This window comes from Oncorhynchus mykiss, chromosome 25 (genome assembly GCF_057628025.1).
Source record: "Oncorhynchus mykiss isolate SJ-2025 chromosome 25, ASM5762802v1, whole genome shotgun sequence".
Classification (NCBI taxonomy): Eukaryota; Metazoa; Chordata; class Actinopteri; order Salmoniformes; family Salmonidae; genus Oncorhynchus; species Oncorhynchus mykiss.
The window spans coordinates 30,313,878-30,331,261 of NC_143046.1; the positions used below are offsets into that span (position 1 = coordinate 30,313,878).

Consider the following 17,384-nt stretch of genomic DNA (forward strand, 5'->3'; position numbering starts at 1 on the left):
AATTTAGCCAGGACACCGGGGTTAACATCCCTACTCTTATGATAAGTTTCATGAGATCTTTAGTGACCACAGAGAGTCAGGATACCCGTTTAACAGCACCCTTTTGACCATAGAAAATAGTGCCTCCGACTGGCCCTCCAACACTAAGGGAGAATGGAACACTAAGGGAGAATGGAACAATAAGGGGGAATACAATACTAAGGGAGAATGGAACACTAAGGGAGAATGGAACACTAAGAGAGAATGGAACACTAAGGGAGAATGGAACACTAGGGGAGAATGGCACACTAAGGGGAGAATAGAACACTAAGGGAGAATGGAACACTTAGGGAGAATGGAACGCTACGGGGAGAATGGAACACTAAGGGGAGAATGGAACACTAAGGGGAGAATGGAACACTAAGGGGAGAATGGAACACTAAGGGAAAATGGAACAGTAAGGGAGATTGGAACACTAAGGGAGAATGGAACACTCAGGGAGAATGGAACACTCAGGGAGAATGGAACACTCAGGGAGAATGGAACACTAAGGGAGAATGGAACACCAAGGGGAGAATGGAACACTTAGGGAGAATGGAACACTAAGGGAGAATGGAACACTAATGGAGAATAAAACGCTAAGGTTCAACAAGAGCAGGTTCTATATACTGTCCATCTGTCTGTCCCTTCTCTCTCTCCTTCTTTCGCTCCCTTCCTCCTTCTCTCCCTCCTATCTCCTTCTCTCCTCTCCTTCCCTCCTCCTCCCATCTCCCCTGGTCCTTCTGATAGTGAGTGGGGGCTCAGCTCAGCGTGAATAAGATGTTGGGTGCATGGTAATTGAATAGGTATTGATTGCACTGCAGCGTGGCATACGAGAGGCAAATGAAGGCCCAAGGAACAGAATGAGGCACCACCGACCGACTGACTGTGCCGCTCATCCCACCTTCCGCAGGAAACACACAAACCCAGTACGTCTTACAACACACTGACCAGCTCACAGAGACAAGTAATTGTAGATGACGTTGTATTGATACGCTACATCACCAAAAGTATGTGGACACCTGCTCGTCGAACATCTAATTCCAAAATCATGGTCATTAATATGGATTGGTCCCCCTTTAACTGCTTTAACAGCCTCCAGTCTTCTGGGAAGGCTTTCCACTAGATGTTGGAACATTGCTGGGACTTGCTTACATTCAGCCACAAGAGCATTAGTGAGGTTGGGCACTGAGGTCAGGCACTGATGTTGGGCAACATCAGTTGGGCTTCCAAATCATCCCAAGAGTGTTCGATGGGGTTGAGGTCAGGGCTCTGTGCAGGCCAGTCAAGTTCTTCCACACCGATCTCGACAAACCATTTCTGTATGGACCTCGCTTTATGCACGGCATTGTCATGCTGAACCAGGAAAGGGCCTTTCCTAAAAGGTTGCCACAAAGTTAAAAGCACAGTATCGTCTAGAATGTCATTGTATGCTGTAGCATTAATATTTCCCTTCACTGGAACTAAGGGGCCTAGCCCGAAACATGAAAAACAACCCCAGACCATTATTTCTCCTCCACCAAACTTTACAGTTGGCACTGCATTCGGGCAGGTAATTTTCTCCTGGCATCCGCCAAACACAGATTCGTCCGTCGGACTGCCAGGGTATTTGGAAATAGCCAAGGGATGGTTTTTGAGCACCTTCAAACTATTTAACTAATACATTTGAATATTTGTAGCTACTTTTTAAGGAAATACCTGCAATTAACTTGTGCAATACAAAATCATGGTGGTCCCCAGTCACGTGTCACATCATTATGAAGCTCATGGTGGTCCCCAGTCATGTGTCACATCATTATGAAGCTCATGGTGGTCCCCAGTCATGTGTCACATCATTATGAAGCTCATGGTGGTCCCCAGTCACGTGTCACATCATTATGAAGATCATGGTGGTCCCCAGTCACCTGTCACATCATTATGAAGCTCATGGTGGTCCCCAGTCACGTGTCACATCAATATGAAGCTCATGGTGGTCCCCAGTCACGTGTCACATCATTATGAAGCTCATGGTGGTCCCCAGTCACGTGTCACATCATTATGAAGCTCATGGTGGTCCCCAGTCACGTGTCACATCATTATGAAGCTCATGGTGGTACCCAGTCACCTGTCACATCATTATGAAGCTCATGGTGGTCCCCAGTCACGTGTCACATCAATATGAAGCTCATGGTGGTCCCCAGTCACGTGTTACATCATTATGAAGCTCATGGTGGTCCCCAGTCACGTGTTACATCATTATGAAGCTCATGGTGGTCCCCAGTCACGTGTCACATCATTATGAAGCTCATGGTGGTCACCTGTCACATCATTATGAAGCTCATGGTGGTCCCCAGTCACCTGTCACATGGTGTTTGTTTACAAGCACACAACAACAAGAGACCGGAGCCTTGTCACTCACTGTTGTGCAGCATGCACCAAGTGATCTAGTTACAGTATGGAATTCACTACTATATGTTTTCCTGCTAGATATTTTACAGCTATTAAGTTAACTGTTTCAAATGTGCTAAATGCTCTGCAGTTGGGCATTTGATTTGCTAAGTGGTTAGCTTCTTTCAAAATCAAGCATTCACTTGGTAACAGCAGTGAATCCCCTTCTGGATCAAGAGCCTTGCTGGCTAATATTTGTTTTGTGCATGCAGAATACTGTGAGTAGCATTTTGTTGTTACTTGTATACCAGTGGTGGTCGGTGCCGTTTAAGATGAGTGAGGATAATATATTTTTTTTATGAGCATAACATTATTTTTATTACAGCATATTGGATGACTGTCATTCATATTCCATTCACCCAGCTCAATGTAAAATGGATAGGTTTAGGCTACTTACTACATGATACAAACGTTTTCCTAATACCCATCATGAGGTTTTTACAACCTAGCCTATGAATGAAAGTTTACAACATAGGGGCACAGGTCCAGATAAATTTGAGTAATCAAGGTGACAGACATCGACACATTCAATACCACCGTGCACAATCTTGCTTGCATCTAGCTAATCTAAGGTGTAATCAGTAGTCCAACAGTTCAAACAAGAGTTTATATTGGTCAAATTCTGGTATGTTCCATTTGCATCTGTTTAATATTTTCTTTTCAACAGAATTGGCGGAATGAATACATGCAAACACAGTTCACTTTCATAGCAGCCAGATCGTTGTATAATTGCTTCTTGCATCTACGCACTCTCCTCCCCTCACCTTTTCCCTTTGCTTGTGGACTTCAGTGCACAATGCATCAGCTGTCTGTGAACAGGCGAAAAACCTTTCCAAGCCAAACCTTCATATCATAACCGCTACACACCACTTACATCGTTGTCACCATATTAGCTAACGTCAAGTCAACAACATAGCTAATAGAACTAACGCATTAGTAAACCCTCTACAATCATGCAGTAGTACAGTGTACTTAGCAGTTAAACCGGTGGGCCCCTGTGACAATAAATTAATAAAACCAAAAGATTACCTTGACTTGGAAGAGTTCCAGTGTTGGATAGCCATAGCCAGCTAGCTAACATAGCATCCCTCTCTGTTTCAGCCGGGTGAGTAGGCTAAACTAGTTAGCTTGCGGCATTTGCCGGAAATGAAATATAGCCAGCTCTTTCTCTCTCTCTCTCTCTCTCTCTTGCTTCTCCTTTATTTTTAATGAAATGTATTTGTTCAAAACTGTTTAACTATTGTCTTTCTCTCTCTTTGAGTCAACTACTCACCACATTTTAAATACTGCAGTGCTTGCTAGCTGTAGCTTATGCTTTCACTGCTAGTTTCATTCTCTGATCCTTTGATTAGGTGGACAACATGTCAGTTCATGCTGCAAGAGCTCTGATAGGTTTGAGGATGTCCTCTGGAAGTTGTCATAATTACTGAGTAAGACTATGGAATCCCAAGTCTCATAGGTTTTGTATTGAAGTCAATATACTAGAGGAGGACGGAAACTAGCTGTCCTCTGGCTACACCATGGTGCTCACCTACAGAGTGCTGTTGAGGCTACTGTAGACCTTCAATGCAAAATGATGTGTTTTAATCAATTATTTGTGACATGAATATATTCAGTATAGTTTCATCCTTTTTTCACTATTTTTCCATACACTTGTTAGCATTACTAAACATTAGATTACATAGTGTTAGTGAGGTTTGAAAACAGCACCCCTTGTGTTCAGTGCCGGTATTACCGAATATCCCGGTATGGCACAAGGTCGGTATGAAGGTATGACAATGTGGATACCGCCGAAGCCTACTAGGTACTGTAGGGAAGGTTAAGATTGACTCTATTGGTCTTGGACACACCATGTCTATATATTAGTAATCAGCACGAATGAGTGAAGGCAGAGGGAAAGCATCTCCTAATGGTACACATATCTTCAGACAGAACAGCCTCCATTACCCTGTAATGGATCAGAGGCACTGTCATATTTCACTGTGATGTTGCCATTAGACTGCCATACAGGGCTGCCATACAGTATCAGTGTGCTCTGTAAAGGAGGATGGAGATGTCTGCTAAGGAACAATAACCTATTGTCTTGTCAGCATCTCGTTGCTATGCACATGCCAAACCCTCCTGTACCCTAGGGAACTCAAGGAGTTAAAAACACCATAGAAATACTGCTGCATGAGGAGGAGCTTGGATTTCATTTGAGGCGTGGCCTCGCTATCTATTGCAGTGCCAACATATGACATCATCATATATAGGATAATATTGTTTGTACTTTATTTTACGATACTGTTTTCACTGGTATTCACATGGTAATAATGTAGGTATTTTCATGCAATTATTCAGAGAATGAATCGTAACTGTATTGAAAAATCGGGAATGAATCAGATTAACAATTTAAAGGTGTAGCATCACACTTCATTCACAAAAGAGGATTTTTTTGAAGTTGTACTCTAGCTAGGTAGTGGAGACAGAGGGCGTGTGGGCTCTAATTGCCAGTATTTAGTAGAGATCTGTAACCAGCATAACTGACCGTCTCTCCCCAAGACAGACCATTCCTGCTGGCCCCTCTGCTGTTTCATTCATTCATTGCAGGGGGAGGATTGTAGCTACAGTCCTAATGCGATGTGGACAGACAGGCAGTGTGCAGGCAGGCCAGCCAAGCTGATGCTGAGCCCCTGGCCACGCATGTGTGACAGAGACGCATAAGCTGCAGTCAGCGTCCTGAGAGGTGAACCAGGGAGAGGCAGCTAAGCGGGCCGCATAGCCAATGCGGGGCGAGCACTGGTTGTCATGGGAACACATTGATTATTTAACAATTTGGACGAAGCCTGTGCCCTACGCTTGCCAAGGTTTAGTGGGAGTCTTTGTAGCTTTGCAGTCTCGAGCCAACTCAGTGCTGTAAGGTGCAGTGCTGTTTTGAGATAATACATGAGGAAACAAGAATCATAGATTAATAGATGGACAGATGGAAGGAAGGAAGGAAGGAAGGAGGGATGGATGGATGGTTAAGAGAGGGAGGGAGGGAGGGAGGGAGGGAGGGAGGGAGGGAGGGAGGGAGGGAGGGAGGGAGGGAGGGAGGGAGGGAGGGAGGGAGGGAGGGAGGGAGGGAAGGAAGGAAGGAAGTGTGGATGGAGAGAGGGAGGGATGGATGTATGGAATAAAGGATGGATGGATGGATCAAGGGATGATGGATGGATGAAAATAGGGAGGGAAGGAAGGAAGGAAGTACGGGTGGATGGAGGGAACGAGAGATGTATGGAGGGAGGACAGAAGGGAGGATGGATGAATGGATGGATGGATGGAAGGAGGGATGAATAAATCGATAGATAACAATTTGGAGGACACTAATGTGAACACATGGATGTATACAGATAGACATGGGGGGTTTTGTATAGTATGTTTGTCATTTGGGATTGGTTGGTTGTAATAGTTGTACAGTCAGTCCTGTTGGGAGAGCAGCCTGAGCAGGGTGTGTGTGTATGTGTTTGTCTTTATGTGTGTGTGTGTCCTCTCCAAGCCTGAGCTGCAGGTGGACAAAAGTGAACAGAGACAGATGGCTGGAAAAACAGCATTTAATGATGACTGTTTGAATTAAAAGGAAATTACGGGATTTTATGATAATCTTATCCAGATTTGGTTAATTCCCCCCATGCAGCTCAGTCACACCCTTATACCACATTTGGACGGTCGCCAACCTTTTTAACCGGCGTCCTCCCCTGTTACCCTCTGCCCTTTCACCTCATTCGCCAGCCATCCCCATTTAACCTCCACAATCCCTGATGCACACACACACACACATATTTACACACACACACACACACACACACACACACACACACACACACACACACACACACACACACACACACACACACACACACACACACACACACACACAGCACTGTACCCAGGCATTGTAAATTTGTGTTTATCTTGACCTCTGTGAGCCTAGAGATCAGACTGTGTAAGCCTCTCTCTCAAGGACGTGGCCTGTACAGGGCTCTCTTAGTCCCAGCAGAAAGAACAAGCTGTCTGCTATCTATGTCATAAAGCTGTGTGCGGCCAGGCCCATGCTGTTGCCCTGGCCCCACAGCCCCACACTGTTGCCCTGGCCCCAAGCTGTTGCCCTGGCCCCAAGCTGTTGCCCTGGCCCCAAGCTGTTGCCCTGGCCCCACGGCCCCACGCTGTTGCCCTTGCCCCACGGCCCCAGGCTGTTGCCCTGGCCCCACGGCCCCACGCGGTTGCCCTGGCCCCACGCTGCTGCCCTGGCCCCACGGCCCCAGGCTGTTGCCCTGGCCCCACGGCCCCACGCGGTTGCCCTGGCCCCACGCTGCTGCCCTGGCCCCACGCTGTTGCCCTGGCCCCACGCGGTTGCCCTGGCCCCACGCTGCTGCCCTGGCCCCACGCTGTTGCCCTGGCCCCACGCTGTTGCCCTGGCCCCACGCTGCTGCCCTGGCCCCACGCTGTTGCCCTGGCCCCACGCTGTTGCCCTGGCCCCACGCTGTTGCCCTGGCCCCACGGCCCCACGCTGTTGCCCTGGCCCCACGGCCCCACGCTGTTTCCCTGGCCCCACGCTGCTGCCCTGGCCCCACGCTGTTGCCCTGGCCCCACGGCCCCACGCAGTTGTCCAGGCCCCATGCTGTTGCCCTGGCCCCACGCTGTTGCCCTGGCCCCACGACCCCACGCTGTCGCCCTTGCCCCACGGCCCCAGGCTGTTGCCCTGGCCCCACGGCCCCACGCGGTTTCCCTGGCCCCACGCTGCTGCCCTGGCCCCACGCTGTTGCCCTGGCCCCACGCGGTTTCCCTGGCCCCACGCTGCTGCCCTGGCCCCACGCTGCTGCCCTGGCTCCACGCTGCTGCCCTGGCCCCACGCTGCTGCCCTGGCCCCACGCTGTTGCCCTGGCCCCACGGCCCCACGCGGTTGCCCTGGCCCCACGCTGCTGCCCTGGCCCCACGCGGTTGCCCTGGCCCCATGCTGTTGCCCTGGCCCCACGCTGCTTCCCTGGCCCCACGTGGTTGCCCTGGCCCCACGCTGCTGCCCTGGCCCCACGCTGTTGCCCTGGCCCCACGTTGTTGTCCTGGCCCCACGCTGTTGCCCTGGCCCCACGGCCCCACGCTGTTGCCCTGGCCCCACGCTGCTGCCCTGGCCCCACGCTGTTGCCCTGGACCCACGGCCCCACGCAGTTGCCCTGGCCCCACGCTGCTGCCCTGGCCCCACGCTGTTGCCCTGGCCCCACGGCCCCACGCGGTTGCCCTGGCCCCATGCTGCTGCCCTGGCCCCACGCGGTTGCCCTGGCCCCACGCGGTTGCCCTGGCCCCATGCTGTTGCCCTGGCCCCACGCTGCTGCCCTGGCCCCACGCTGCTGCCCTGGCCCCACGCTGCTGCCCTGGCCCCATGCTGTTGCTCTGGCCCCACGCTGCTGCCCTGGCCCCACGCTGTTGCCCTGGCCCCACGGCCCCACGCGGTTGCCCTGGCCCCACGCTGCTGCCCTGGCCCCACGCTGTTGCCCTGGCCCCACGCTGTTGCCCTGGCCCCACGCTGCTGCCCTGGCCCCACGGCCCCACGCTGTTGCCCTGGCCCCACGCTGTTGCCCTGGCCCCACGGCCCCACGCGGTTGCCCTGGCCCCACGCGGTTGCCCTGGCCCCACGCTGCTGCCCTGGCCCCACGCTGCTGCCCTGGCCCCACGCTGTTGCCCTGGCCCGACGGCCCCACGCTCATCAGCCCTCTCCTCCTCCAGCCCAACTCCCACTTCAGAGACAACACACCACTCTATGGCGGATTTAGGATTACACAGACAGATTATCTTCCCCTTTCTTTTTGTTTGCTTGTTAAGGGTGATACAGATACTGGGATTACCCACTTCAATCCCAGACAAGGATGCCATTTTTATTTTCAGACAGACAGTTTTGAAACCCTATGAGGTTTATAGTGCTATTTTGATGTTTATTTATTTTTATCATTGATTAGCCAGCTAGGAAGTAACCTCTCTGCTGCTTTTGATAAACTAATTCGTTCCTGCTGTAGTGCTTGTCTTTTGTGGTCCCTTGGCTGTGGCACTGGATTCAGTTCGCTAGTTTAGTCCAGTACAGTGACAGAGCAGAAATAGTCCCCACTGTGGCCCTCAGGCTTCGTCTCTCCATTGGGACCTATTGGCTGTGGGGGATGAATAGACCTCTTAAAAGCCTGGGTGTCTCCCCACAGTCTATGGTGTTGTGGCACACTGTGCATATCTAAAACACACACGCATACTTCTAAAAGCATGTAAAGGGAGCTGCTGCTACCTTAAACCTTTTGCTTTCGGTCTGATAAGAACATGTCTGCCCTGTATTTTTATGATAAACAGGAAATGCCTAAATGTGTGCAGGTCATGAAAGACGTGCACACACAAGCACTGTCGCGAGCATCTGTTCATCCACATGCAGGTTACAAGCCATGATTGTGCCAGGTGAGGGACGTTTGTGCCGAGTGAGGGACGTCACAGCTCGCCATGAAACTATACTGCAGATCTGAGGAAACGGTCACGTCTACAGTACGTAGCTTTACCGCTGGATTTTAAGAGGCGTTTGCCTGATAAGAGAAGTCACTGAGTGAAAATAAAATAACGAAGCTCTGGAACGACAACGAGACAAACTGGGGTTTAACAGCTTGCATGTTGGATAATGAATGATGCCAATCGAAGGGAGTGAGGCTTAAATACACACACATACAGCTCTAATTGTATGTCTGTGTATTTATATACCATGGCCCAGCATCAAAGGACATAACTCAAGCTGTGTAATAAATTGTGTGGTTCTTTTCTCTCAGGCTGTGACCTGTTATATTGGAGTGTTGCACCGCGCGTGCACCTCCTGTGAGTCCTGTGTGAAAGAATTGCCATTTAGGAATAAAAGAGCCGTGTACGTAAGGGAAAAACCGTTTCAAAACTTGTCTCAAGTGAACCTTCGATGCCGTCACTAAGGTGGAGAGACGCTACGGAAATAAATGAACGAACGAGAGTCTGTGCCACGAAAGCAATCAGCCCGTAGCTGCAACGACCCCTTGACACATTTAAAGTAGTTAGGTCATATGTAATATCACAGGCCATAGGCTGCCACATCACGCTGACAAAACATGGAGAGTGCATGTGTGCTCATCGTGTGTGGCGATAGAGGTTGGTGGAACAAGATTAGAATCAATGGGGATCAATAGGAGTGGCTCCACATCAAAAAGCCCTAAGAATCTGGTAATGTGTGAATAGTGAATACTAGAGGGAGACAGTAAGGGGAGGCAGGGAGATGTGGTGGTAGTGAGGGACCAGTATCTCCTTTCTGCTGGACTTCAGGCAGCATGGTCCATCCCCTTACCCCCACAGCTCAATCAGATCAATAGAGAGAACAGCCAGTGGTCCAGCATTCCAGACTTATAAGGAGAGGCCATTACGCTCTGTGTCCAGTCCAGTCTACTGGTACTGTGTCCTGCTCCTCCTCTGTCTTCTTCTCTACTGAGAGCTGCTAGTCTTTCTGTAACATTTAACTGAGAACAGCATTCACATCAGATCCTTGCGAGGGGACGTTTTCAAAGAAGAAATGATGTTGATAACTGCCGCTGTGAGATGCGTGTCTTTGCAGTGCCCTCTCCTGCACTCTGTTTTTACTGGTGCCCCCTCCACAGGACCAGAACATCTCCTCTGATACAACATGCATGAGATGTTGAGAAATGAACGCCAGCCACTAGGGGGCGTAATGGAGCCTGAACAGCCGGATTGAGATCTATTTCGGATCAAATCCAGGAATGGATTAGTTTTTGTGTCTTACTGACTTTATAGGCCAGCCATATTCAACAGGGGGACTGCGGTCCGGATCCAGACCCAGAATGAGGTCAATACGGGCCACGGGGTCACGATTTCTTTTTGAACTCAGTCAGATCTCAACCCCTGGTATTATATGAACACACATAAGACATGGCAAAATGTTTAAAATTGCAGGAAATTAGCTTTAAAGGGTAACTCTCAACTCCGATTTCTGCCTTGCCCAACCTCTTCAACAACAACAAAAATGCTTTCAAGTGAGAAGTTGTGGGTGGGGGGGGAATTGCTCATAAATATTCATTTTGGGTGTGGTTAAATGTAGTAGATCCCAACACTTTCTCACTAAAACATACTTACCAGAAGTCCACTGTCAGACTCAGATAATAAAATGATGTGCATCGCGAGCATATACGTCTCACATTGGTAAGCCGCCGAGTTCCTGCCATCTATTGCCACTTGCAGTGTAAGTTGGAATCCCCCGTGCAAAAAAAAACCGGTAAAGTGTAGATTTACATTTAGTGCGGTATTGTGTTGGGAAGAAAAGTGCAATCATCATCTTGAAAATGAATATTAGTAGCTCAATTCAATCCAACCTGCACTGCAGTATTTACGCAGTAGCTCTTTTTTTGGGCAGATTGGTTGTGGGTACTGTATAAAAACAGGTATGCTTTCACTTTTCAGAATTAGAAGTGTTGGCACGGGATGAATATTGTAAATGAACGATTTGAGAAACAAAAAAAGATAACTAACCCATGTGGGATAAGAATTCTCAACCATTGAACTATGAGCCTATTGCACCACAATTCACTCATAGCCATTAGGAAATAATACGAGTTGACATGACCACCGTTGTCGTGTACATCTAGAAGGGAGTGTATTTTATACCGAACCCCTCCCTTGAGATGACGTAAACATCATGATGTCAATGGTAGAGTTCAACTACTAGGGGCAAAAAGAGCTAGATTTACTACTAACAGACCAAAATATATCACTTTTGCAATGAACTGTCGAAATGAAGACCAGATTGACGTGTTTCACAATAACTAAGAACTTAAACATCTGGGTTTCCCTGGAAGAAATCGCATTGCTAGAGGCGTTACTACAGACCCGGGTTCATTCCCAAAGGACGGCGCACAATTGGCCCAGCGTCGTCCGCGTTATGGTAGGCCATCAAAACATAGACGTGGTATTGGATGCCAGACTTCAAATTGTCATTTCCAGCGATTTAGAACAGGTAGTGAAAGTAGCGGACAGGAAAAGATGATTGTGATATCCTAGGTGATGGCCCAATGGTCCCAACACACACACAGTTTGTTCAAATGGAGTCTAACACAGGAAGCAGGCAATAATAACACCACTGGTCTCTTTTCCCCCACTTCTCATTCTCAGTCCTCACACCTACTGTAGCCATCTTCCACCCATCCCCAGCGAGACACACACAACGACTGTTCCCATGGTATTCACTTACTGGCTCCTAGCTACCACACACACACACTGAGGTAATGTTGTATCTCTTCATCTATCTTTGCAGGCGAACCCTCCCCCTGTCATCGTCAACGCAGACTCATTGGATGCAGGCCCTTATGTAAGTATCCATTCTGTTGTCTCTCTGTGTGGATGGAGTATCCATTCTGTTGTCTCTCTTTGTGGATGGAGTATCTATTCTGTTGTCTCTCTATGTGAATGGAGTATCTATTCTGTTGTCTCTCTGTGTGAATGGAGTATCTATTCGGTTGTCTCTCTGTGTGGATGGAGTATCTATTCTGTTGTCTCTCTGTGTGAATGGAGTATCTATTCGGTTGTCTCTCTGTGTGGATGGAGTATCTATTCGGTTGTCTCTCTTTGTGGATGGAGTATCTATTCGGTTGTCTCTCTGTGTGGATGGAGTATCTATTCTGTTGTCTCTCTGTGTGAATGGAGTATCTATTCGGTTGTCTCTCTGTGTGGATGGAGTATCTATTCGGTTGTCTCTCTTTGTGGATGGAGTATCTATTCGGTTGTCTCTCTGTGTGGATGGAGTATCTATTCTGTTGTCTCTCTGTGTGAATGGAGTATCTATTCGGTTGTCTCTCTGTGTGGATGGAGTATCTATTCGGTTGTCTCTCTTTGTGGATGGAGTATCTATTCGGTTGTCTCTCTTTGTGGATGGAGTATCCATTTTGTTGTCTCTCTGTGTGGATGGAGTATCTATTCTGTTGTCTCTCTGTGTGGATGGAGTATCTATTCTGTTGTCTCTCTGTGTGAATGGAGTATCTATTCGGTTGTCTCTCTGTGTGGATGGAGTATCCATTCTGTTGTCTCTCTTTGTGGATGGAGTATCTATTCTGTTGTCTCTCTCTGTGGATGGAGTATCTATTCGGTTGTCTCTCTTTGTGGATGGAGTATCTATTCTGTTGTCTCTCTATGTGAATGGAGTATCTATTCGGTTGTCTCTCTTTGTGGATGGAGTATCTATTCTGTTGTCTCTCTATGTGAATGGAGTATCTATTCGGTTGTCTCTCTTTGTGGATGGAGTATCTATTATGTTGTCTCTCTGTGTGGATGGAGTATCTATTCTGTTGTCTCTCTGTGTGGATGGAGTATCTATTCTGTTGTCTCTCTGTGTGGATGGAGTATCTATTCTGTTGTCTCTCTGTGTGGATGGAGTATCTATTCTGTTGTCTCTCTGTGTGAATGGAGTATCTATTCGGTTGTCAATCTTTGTGGATGGAGTATCTATTCTGTTGTCTCTCTGTGTGGATGGAGTATCTATTCTGTTGTCTCTCTGTGTGGATGGAGTATCTATTCTGTTGTCTCTCTGTGTGGATGGAGTATCTATTCTGTTGTCTCTCTGTGTGGATGGAGTATCTATTCTGTTGTCTCTCTGTGTGGATGGAGTATCTATTCTGTTGCCTCTGTGTGGATGGGGTATCTATTCTGTTGTCTCTCTGTGTGGATGGAGTATCTATTCTGTTGCCTCTGTGTGGATGGAGTATCTATTCTGTTGTCTCTCTGTGTGGATGGAGTATCTATTCTGTTGTCTCTCTATGTGGATGGAGTATCTATTCTGTTGTCTCTCTGTGTGGATGGAGTATCTATTCTGTTGTCTCTATGTGGATGGAGTATATATTCTGTTGTTTAACTGTGTGGATGGAGTATCTATTCTGTTGTCTCTATGTGGATGGAGTATCTATTCTGTTGTCTCTCTGTGTGGATGGAGTATCTATTCTGTTGCCTCTGTGTGGATGGAATATCTATTCTGTTGTCTCTCTGTGTGGATGGAGTATCTATTCTGTTGTTTAACTGTGTGGATGGAGTATCTATTCTGTTGCCTCTGTGTGGATGGAGTATCTATTATGTTGTCTGTGTGGATGGAGTATCTATTCTGTTGTTTAACTGTGTGGATGGAGTATCTATTCTGTTGTTTAACTGTGTGGATGGAGTATCTATTCTGTTGCCTCTGTGTGGATGGAGTATCTATTATGTTGTCTCTGTGTGGATGGAGTATCTATTATGTTGTTTAACTGTGTGGATGGAGTATCTATTCTGTTGTTTAACTGTGTGGATGGAGTATCTATTCTGTTGCCGGTCTGTGTGGATGGAGTATTAATTCTGTTGCCCTCTCTGTGTGGATGGAGTATCAATTATGTTGTTTAACTGTGTAGATGGAGTATAAATTCTGTTGTTTAACTGTGTAGATGGAGTATAAATTCTGTTGTTTAACTGTGTAGATGGAGTATAAATTCTGTTGTTTAACTGTGTGGGTGGAGTATCAATTCTGTTGTTTAACTGTGTGGGTGGAGTATATATTCTGTTGTTTAACTGTGTGGATGGAATATAAATTCTGTTGTCTCTCTGAGTCAATGGAGTATCTATTCTGTTGTCTCTCTGAGTCAATGGATTATCTATTCTGTTGCCGGTCTGTGTGGATGGAGTATCTATTCTGTTGTCTCTCTGAGTCAATGGAGTATCTATTCGGTTGTCTCTCTTTGTGGATGGAGTATCTATTCTGTTGTCTCTCTATGTGAATGGAGTATCTATTCGGTTGTCTCTCTTTGTGGATGGAGTATCTATTCTGTTGTCTCTCTTTGTGGATGGAGTATCCATTCTGTTGTCTCTCTATGTGAATGGAGTATCTATTCGGTTGTCTCTCTTTGTGGATGGAGTATCCATTCTGTTGTCTCTCTATGTGAATGGAGTATCTATTCGGTTGTCTCTCTTTGTGGATGGAGTATCTATTCTGTTGTCTCTCTGTGTGGATGGAGTATCTATTCTGTTGTCTCTCTGTGTGGATGGAGTATCTATTCTGTTGTCTCTGTGTGGATGGAGTATCTATTCTGTTGTCTCTCTGTGTGGATGGAGTGTCTATTCTGTTGTCTCTCTGTGTGGATGGAGTATCTATTCTGTTGTTTAACTGTGTGGATGGAGTATCTATTCTGTTGTCTCTCTGTGTGGATGGAGTATCTATTCTGTTGCCTCTCTGTGTGGAGCGAGTTTATATTCTGTTGTATCTCTGTGTGGATGGAGTATCTATTCTGTTGTCTCTCTGTGTGGATGGAGTATCTATTCTGTTGCCTCTCTGTGTGGATGGAGTGTCTATTCTGTTGTCTCTCTGTGTGGATGGAGTATCTATTCTGTTGTTGAACTGTGTGGATGGAGTATCTATTCTGTTGTCTCTCTGTGTGGATGGAATATCTATTCTGTTGTCTCTCTGTGTGGATGGAGTATCTATTCTGTTGCCTCTCTGTGTGGATGGAGTTTATATTCTGTTGTATCTCTGTGTGGATGGAGTATCTATTCTGTTGTCTCTCTGTGTGGATGGAGTATCTATTCTGTTGCCTCTCTGTGTGGATGGAGTATCTATTCTGTTGTCTCTCTGTGTGGATGGAGTATCAATTATGTTGTTTAACTGTGTAGATGGAGTATAAATTCTGTTGTTTAACTGTGTAGATGGAGTATAAATTCTGTTGTTTAACTGTGTAGATGGAGTATAAATTCTGTTGTTTAACTGTGTGGGTGGAGTATCAATTCTGTTGTTTAACTGTGTGGGTGGAGTATATATTCTGTTGTTTAACTGTGTGGATGGAGTATAAATTCTGTTGTCTCTCTGAGTCAATGGAGTATCTATTCTGTTGTCTCTCTGAGTCAATGGAGTATCTATTCTGTTGTCTCTCTGAGTCAATGGATTATCTATTCTGTTGCCGGTCTGTGTGGATGGAGTATCTATTCTGTTGTCTCTCTGAGTCAATGGAGTATCTATTCGGTTGTCTCTCTTTGTGGATGGAGTATCTATTCTGTTGTCTCTCTATGTGAATGGAGTATCTATTCGGTTGTCTCTCTTTGTGGATGGAGTATCTATTCTGTTGTCTCTCTTTGTGGATGGAGTATCCATTCTGTTGTCTCTCTATGTGAATGGAGTATCTATTCGGTTGTCTCTCTTTGTGGATGGAGTATCCATTCTGTTGTCTCTCTATGTGAATGGAGTATCTATTCGGTTGTCTCTCTTTGTGGATGGAGTATCTATTCTGTTGTCTCTCTGTGTGGATGGAGTATCTATTCTGTTGTCTCTCTGTGTGGATGGAGTATCTATTCTGTTGTCTCTGTGTGGATGGAGTATCTATTCTGTTGTCTCTCTGTGTGGATGGAGTGTCTATTCTGTTGTCTCTCTGTGTGGATGGAGTATCTATTCTGTTGTTTAACTGTGTGGATGGAGTATCTATTCTGTTGTCTCTCTGTGTGGATGGAGTATCTATTCTGTTGCCTCTCTGTGTGGAGCGAGTTTATATTCTGTTGTATCTCTGTGTGGATGGAGTATCTATTCTGTTGTCTCTCTGTGTGGATGGAGTATCTATTCTGTTGCCTCTCTGTGTGGATGGAGTGTCTATTCTGTTGTCTCTCTGTGTGGATGGAGTATCTATTCTGTTGTTGAACTGTGTGGATGGAGTATCTATTCTGTTGTCTCTCTGTGTGGATGGAATATCTATTCTGTTGTCTCTCTGTGTGGATGGAGTATCTATTCTGTTGCCTCTCTGTGTGGATGGAGTTTATATTCTGTTGTATCTCTGTGTGGATGGAGTATCTATTCTGTTGTCTCTCTGTGTGGATGGAGTATCTATTCTGTTGCCTCTCTGTGTGGATGGAGTGTCTATTCTGTTGTCTCTCTGTGTGGATGGAGTATCTATTCTGTTGTTTAACTGTGTGGATGGAGTATCTATTCTGTTGTCTCTCTGTGTGGATGGAGTATCTATTCTGTTGCCTCTCTGTGTGGATGGAGTGTCTATTCTGTTGTCTCTCTGTGTGGATGGAGTATCTATTCTGTTGTTTAACTGTGTGGATGGAGTATCTATTATGTTGTCTCTCTGTGTGGATGGAGTATCTATTCTGTTGCCTCTCTGTGTGGAGCGAGTTTATATTCTGTTGTATCTCTGTGTGGATGGAGTATCTATTCTGTTGTCTCTCTGTGTGGATGGAGTATCTATTCTGTTGCCTCTCTGTGTGGATGGAGTGTCTATTCTGTTGTCTCTCTGTGTGGATGGAGTATCTATTCTGTTGTTTAACTGTGTGGATGGAGTATCTATTCTGTTGTCTCTCTGTGTGGATGGAGTATCTATTCTGTTGCCTCTCTGTGTGGATAGAGTATCTATTCTGTTGTTTAACTGTGTGGATGGAGTATCTATTCTGTTGCCTCTGTGTGGATGGAGTATCTATTATGTTGTCTGTGTGGATGGAGTATCTATTCTGTTGTTTAACTGTGTGGATGGAGTATCTATTCTGTTGTTTAACTGTGTGGATGGAGTATCTATTCTGTTGCCTCTGTGTGGATGGAGTATCTATTATGTTGTCTCTGTGTGGATGGAGTATCTATTATGTTGTTTAACTGTGTGGATGGAGTATCTATTCTGTTGTTTAACTGTGTGGATGGAGTATCTATTCTGTTGCCGGTCTGTGTGGATGGAGTATTAATTCTGTTGCCCTCTCTGTGTGGATGGAGTATCAATTATGTTGTTTAACTGTGTAGATGGAGTATAAATTCTGTTGTTTAACTGTGTAGATGGAGTATAAATTCTGTTGTTTAACTGTGTAGATGGAGTATAAATTCTGTTGTTTAACTGTGTGGGTGGAGTATCAATTCTGTTGTTTAACTGTGTGGGTGGAGTATATATTCTGTTGTTTAA

General features: G+C 46.4%; 1 protein-coding gene across 4 annotated transcripts in view; it reads left to right on the plus strand.

Annotated features, from left to right (window-relative positions):
- Nucleotides 1-17,384, plus strand: part of LOC110504964 (disks large homolog 3) — a 113,158-nt gene that overhangs the window by 27,603 nt on the left and 68,171 nt on the right. For all 4 annotated transcript variants that reach the window (XM_036969793.2, XM_036969789.2, XM_036969792.2 and 1 more), the window contains exon 2: nt 11,762-11,815. In XM_036969793.2, coding sequence (XP_036825688.2) covers nt 11,762-11,815 — 54 coding nt within the window. The remainder of the gene's footprint in view (nt 1-11,761; nt 11,816-17,384) is intronic.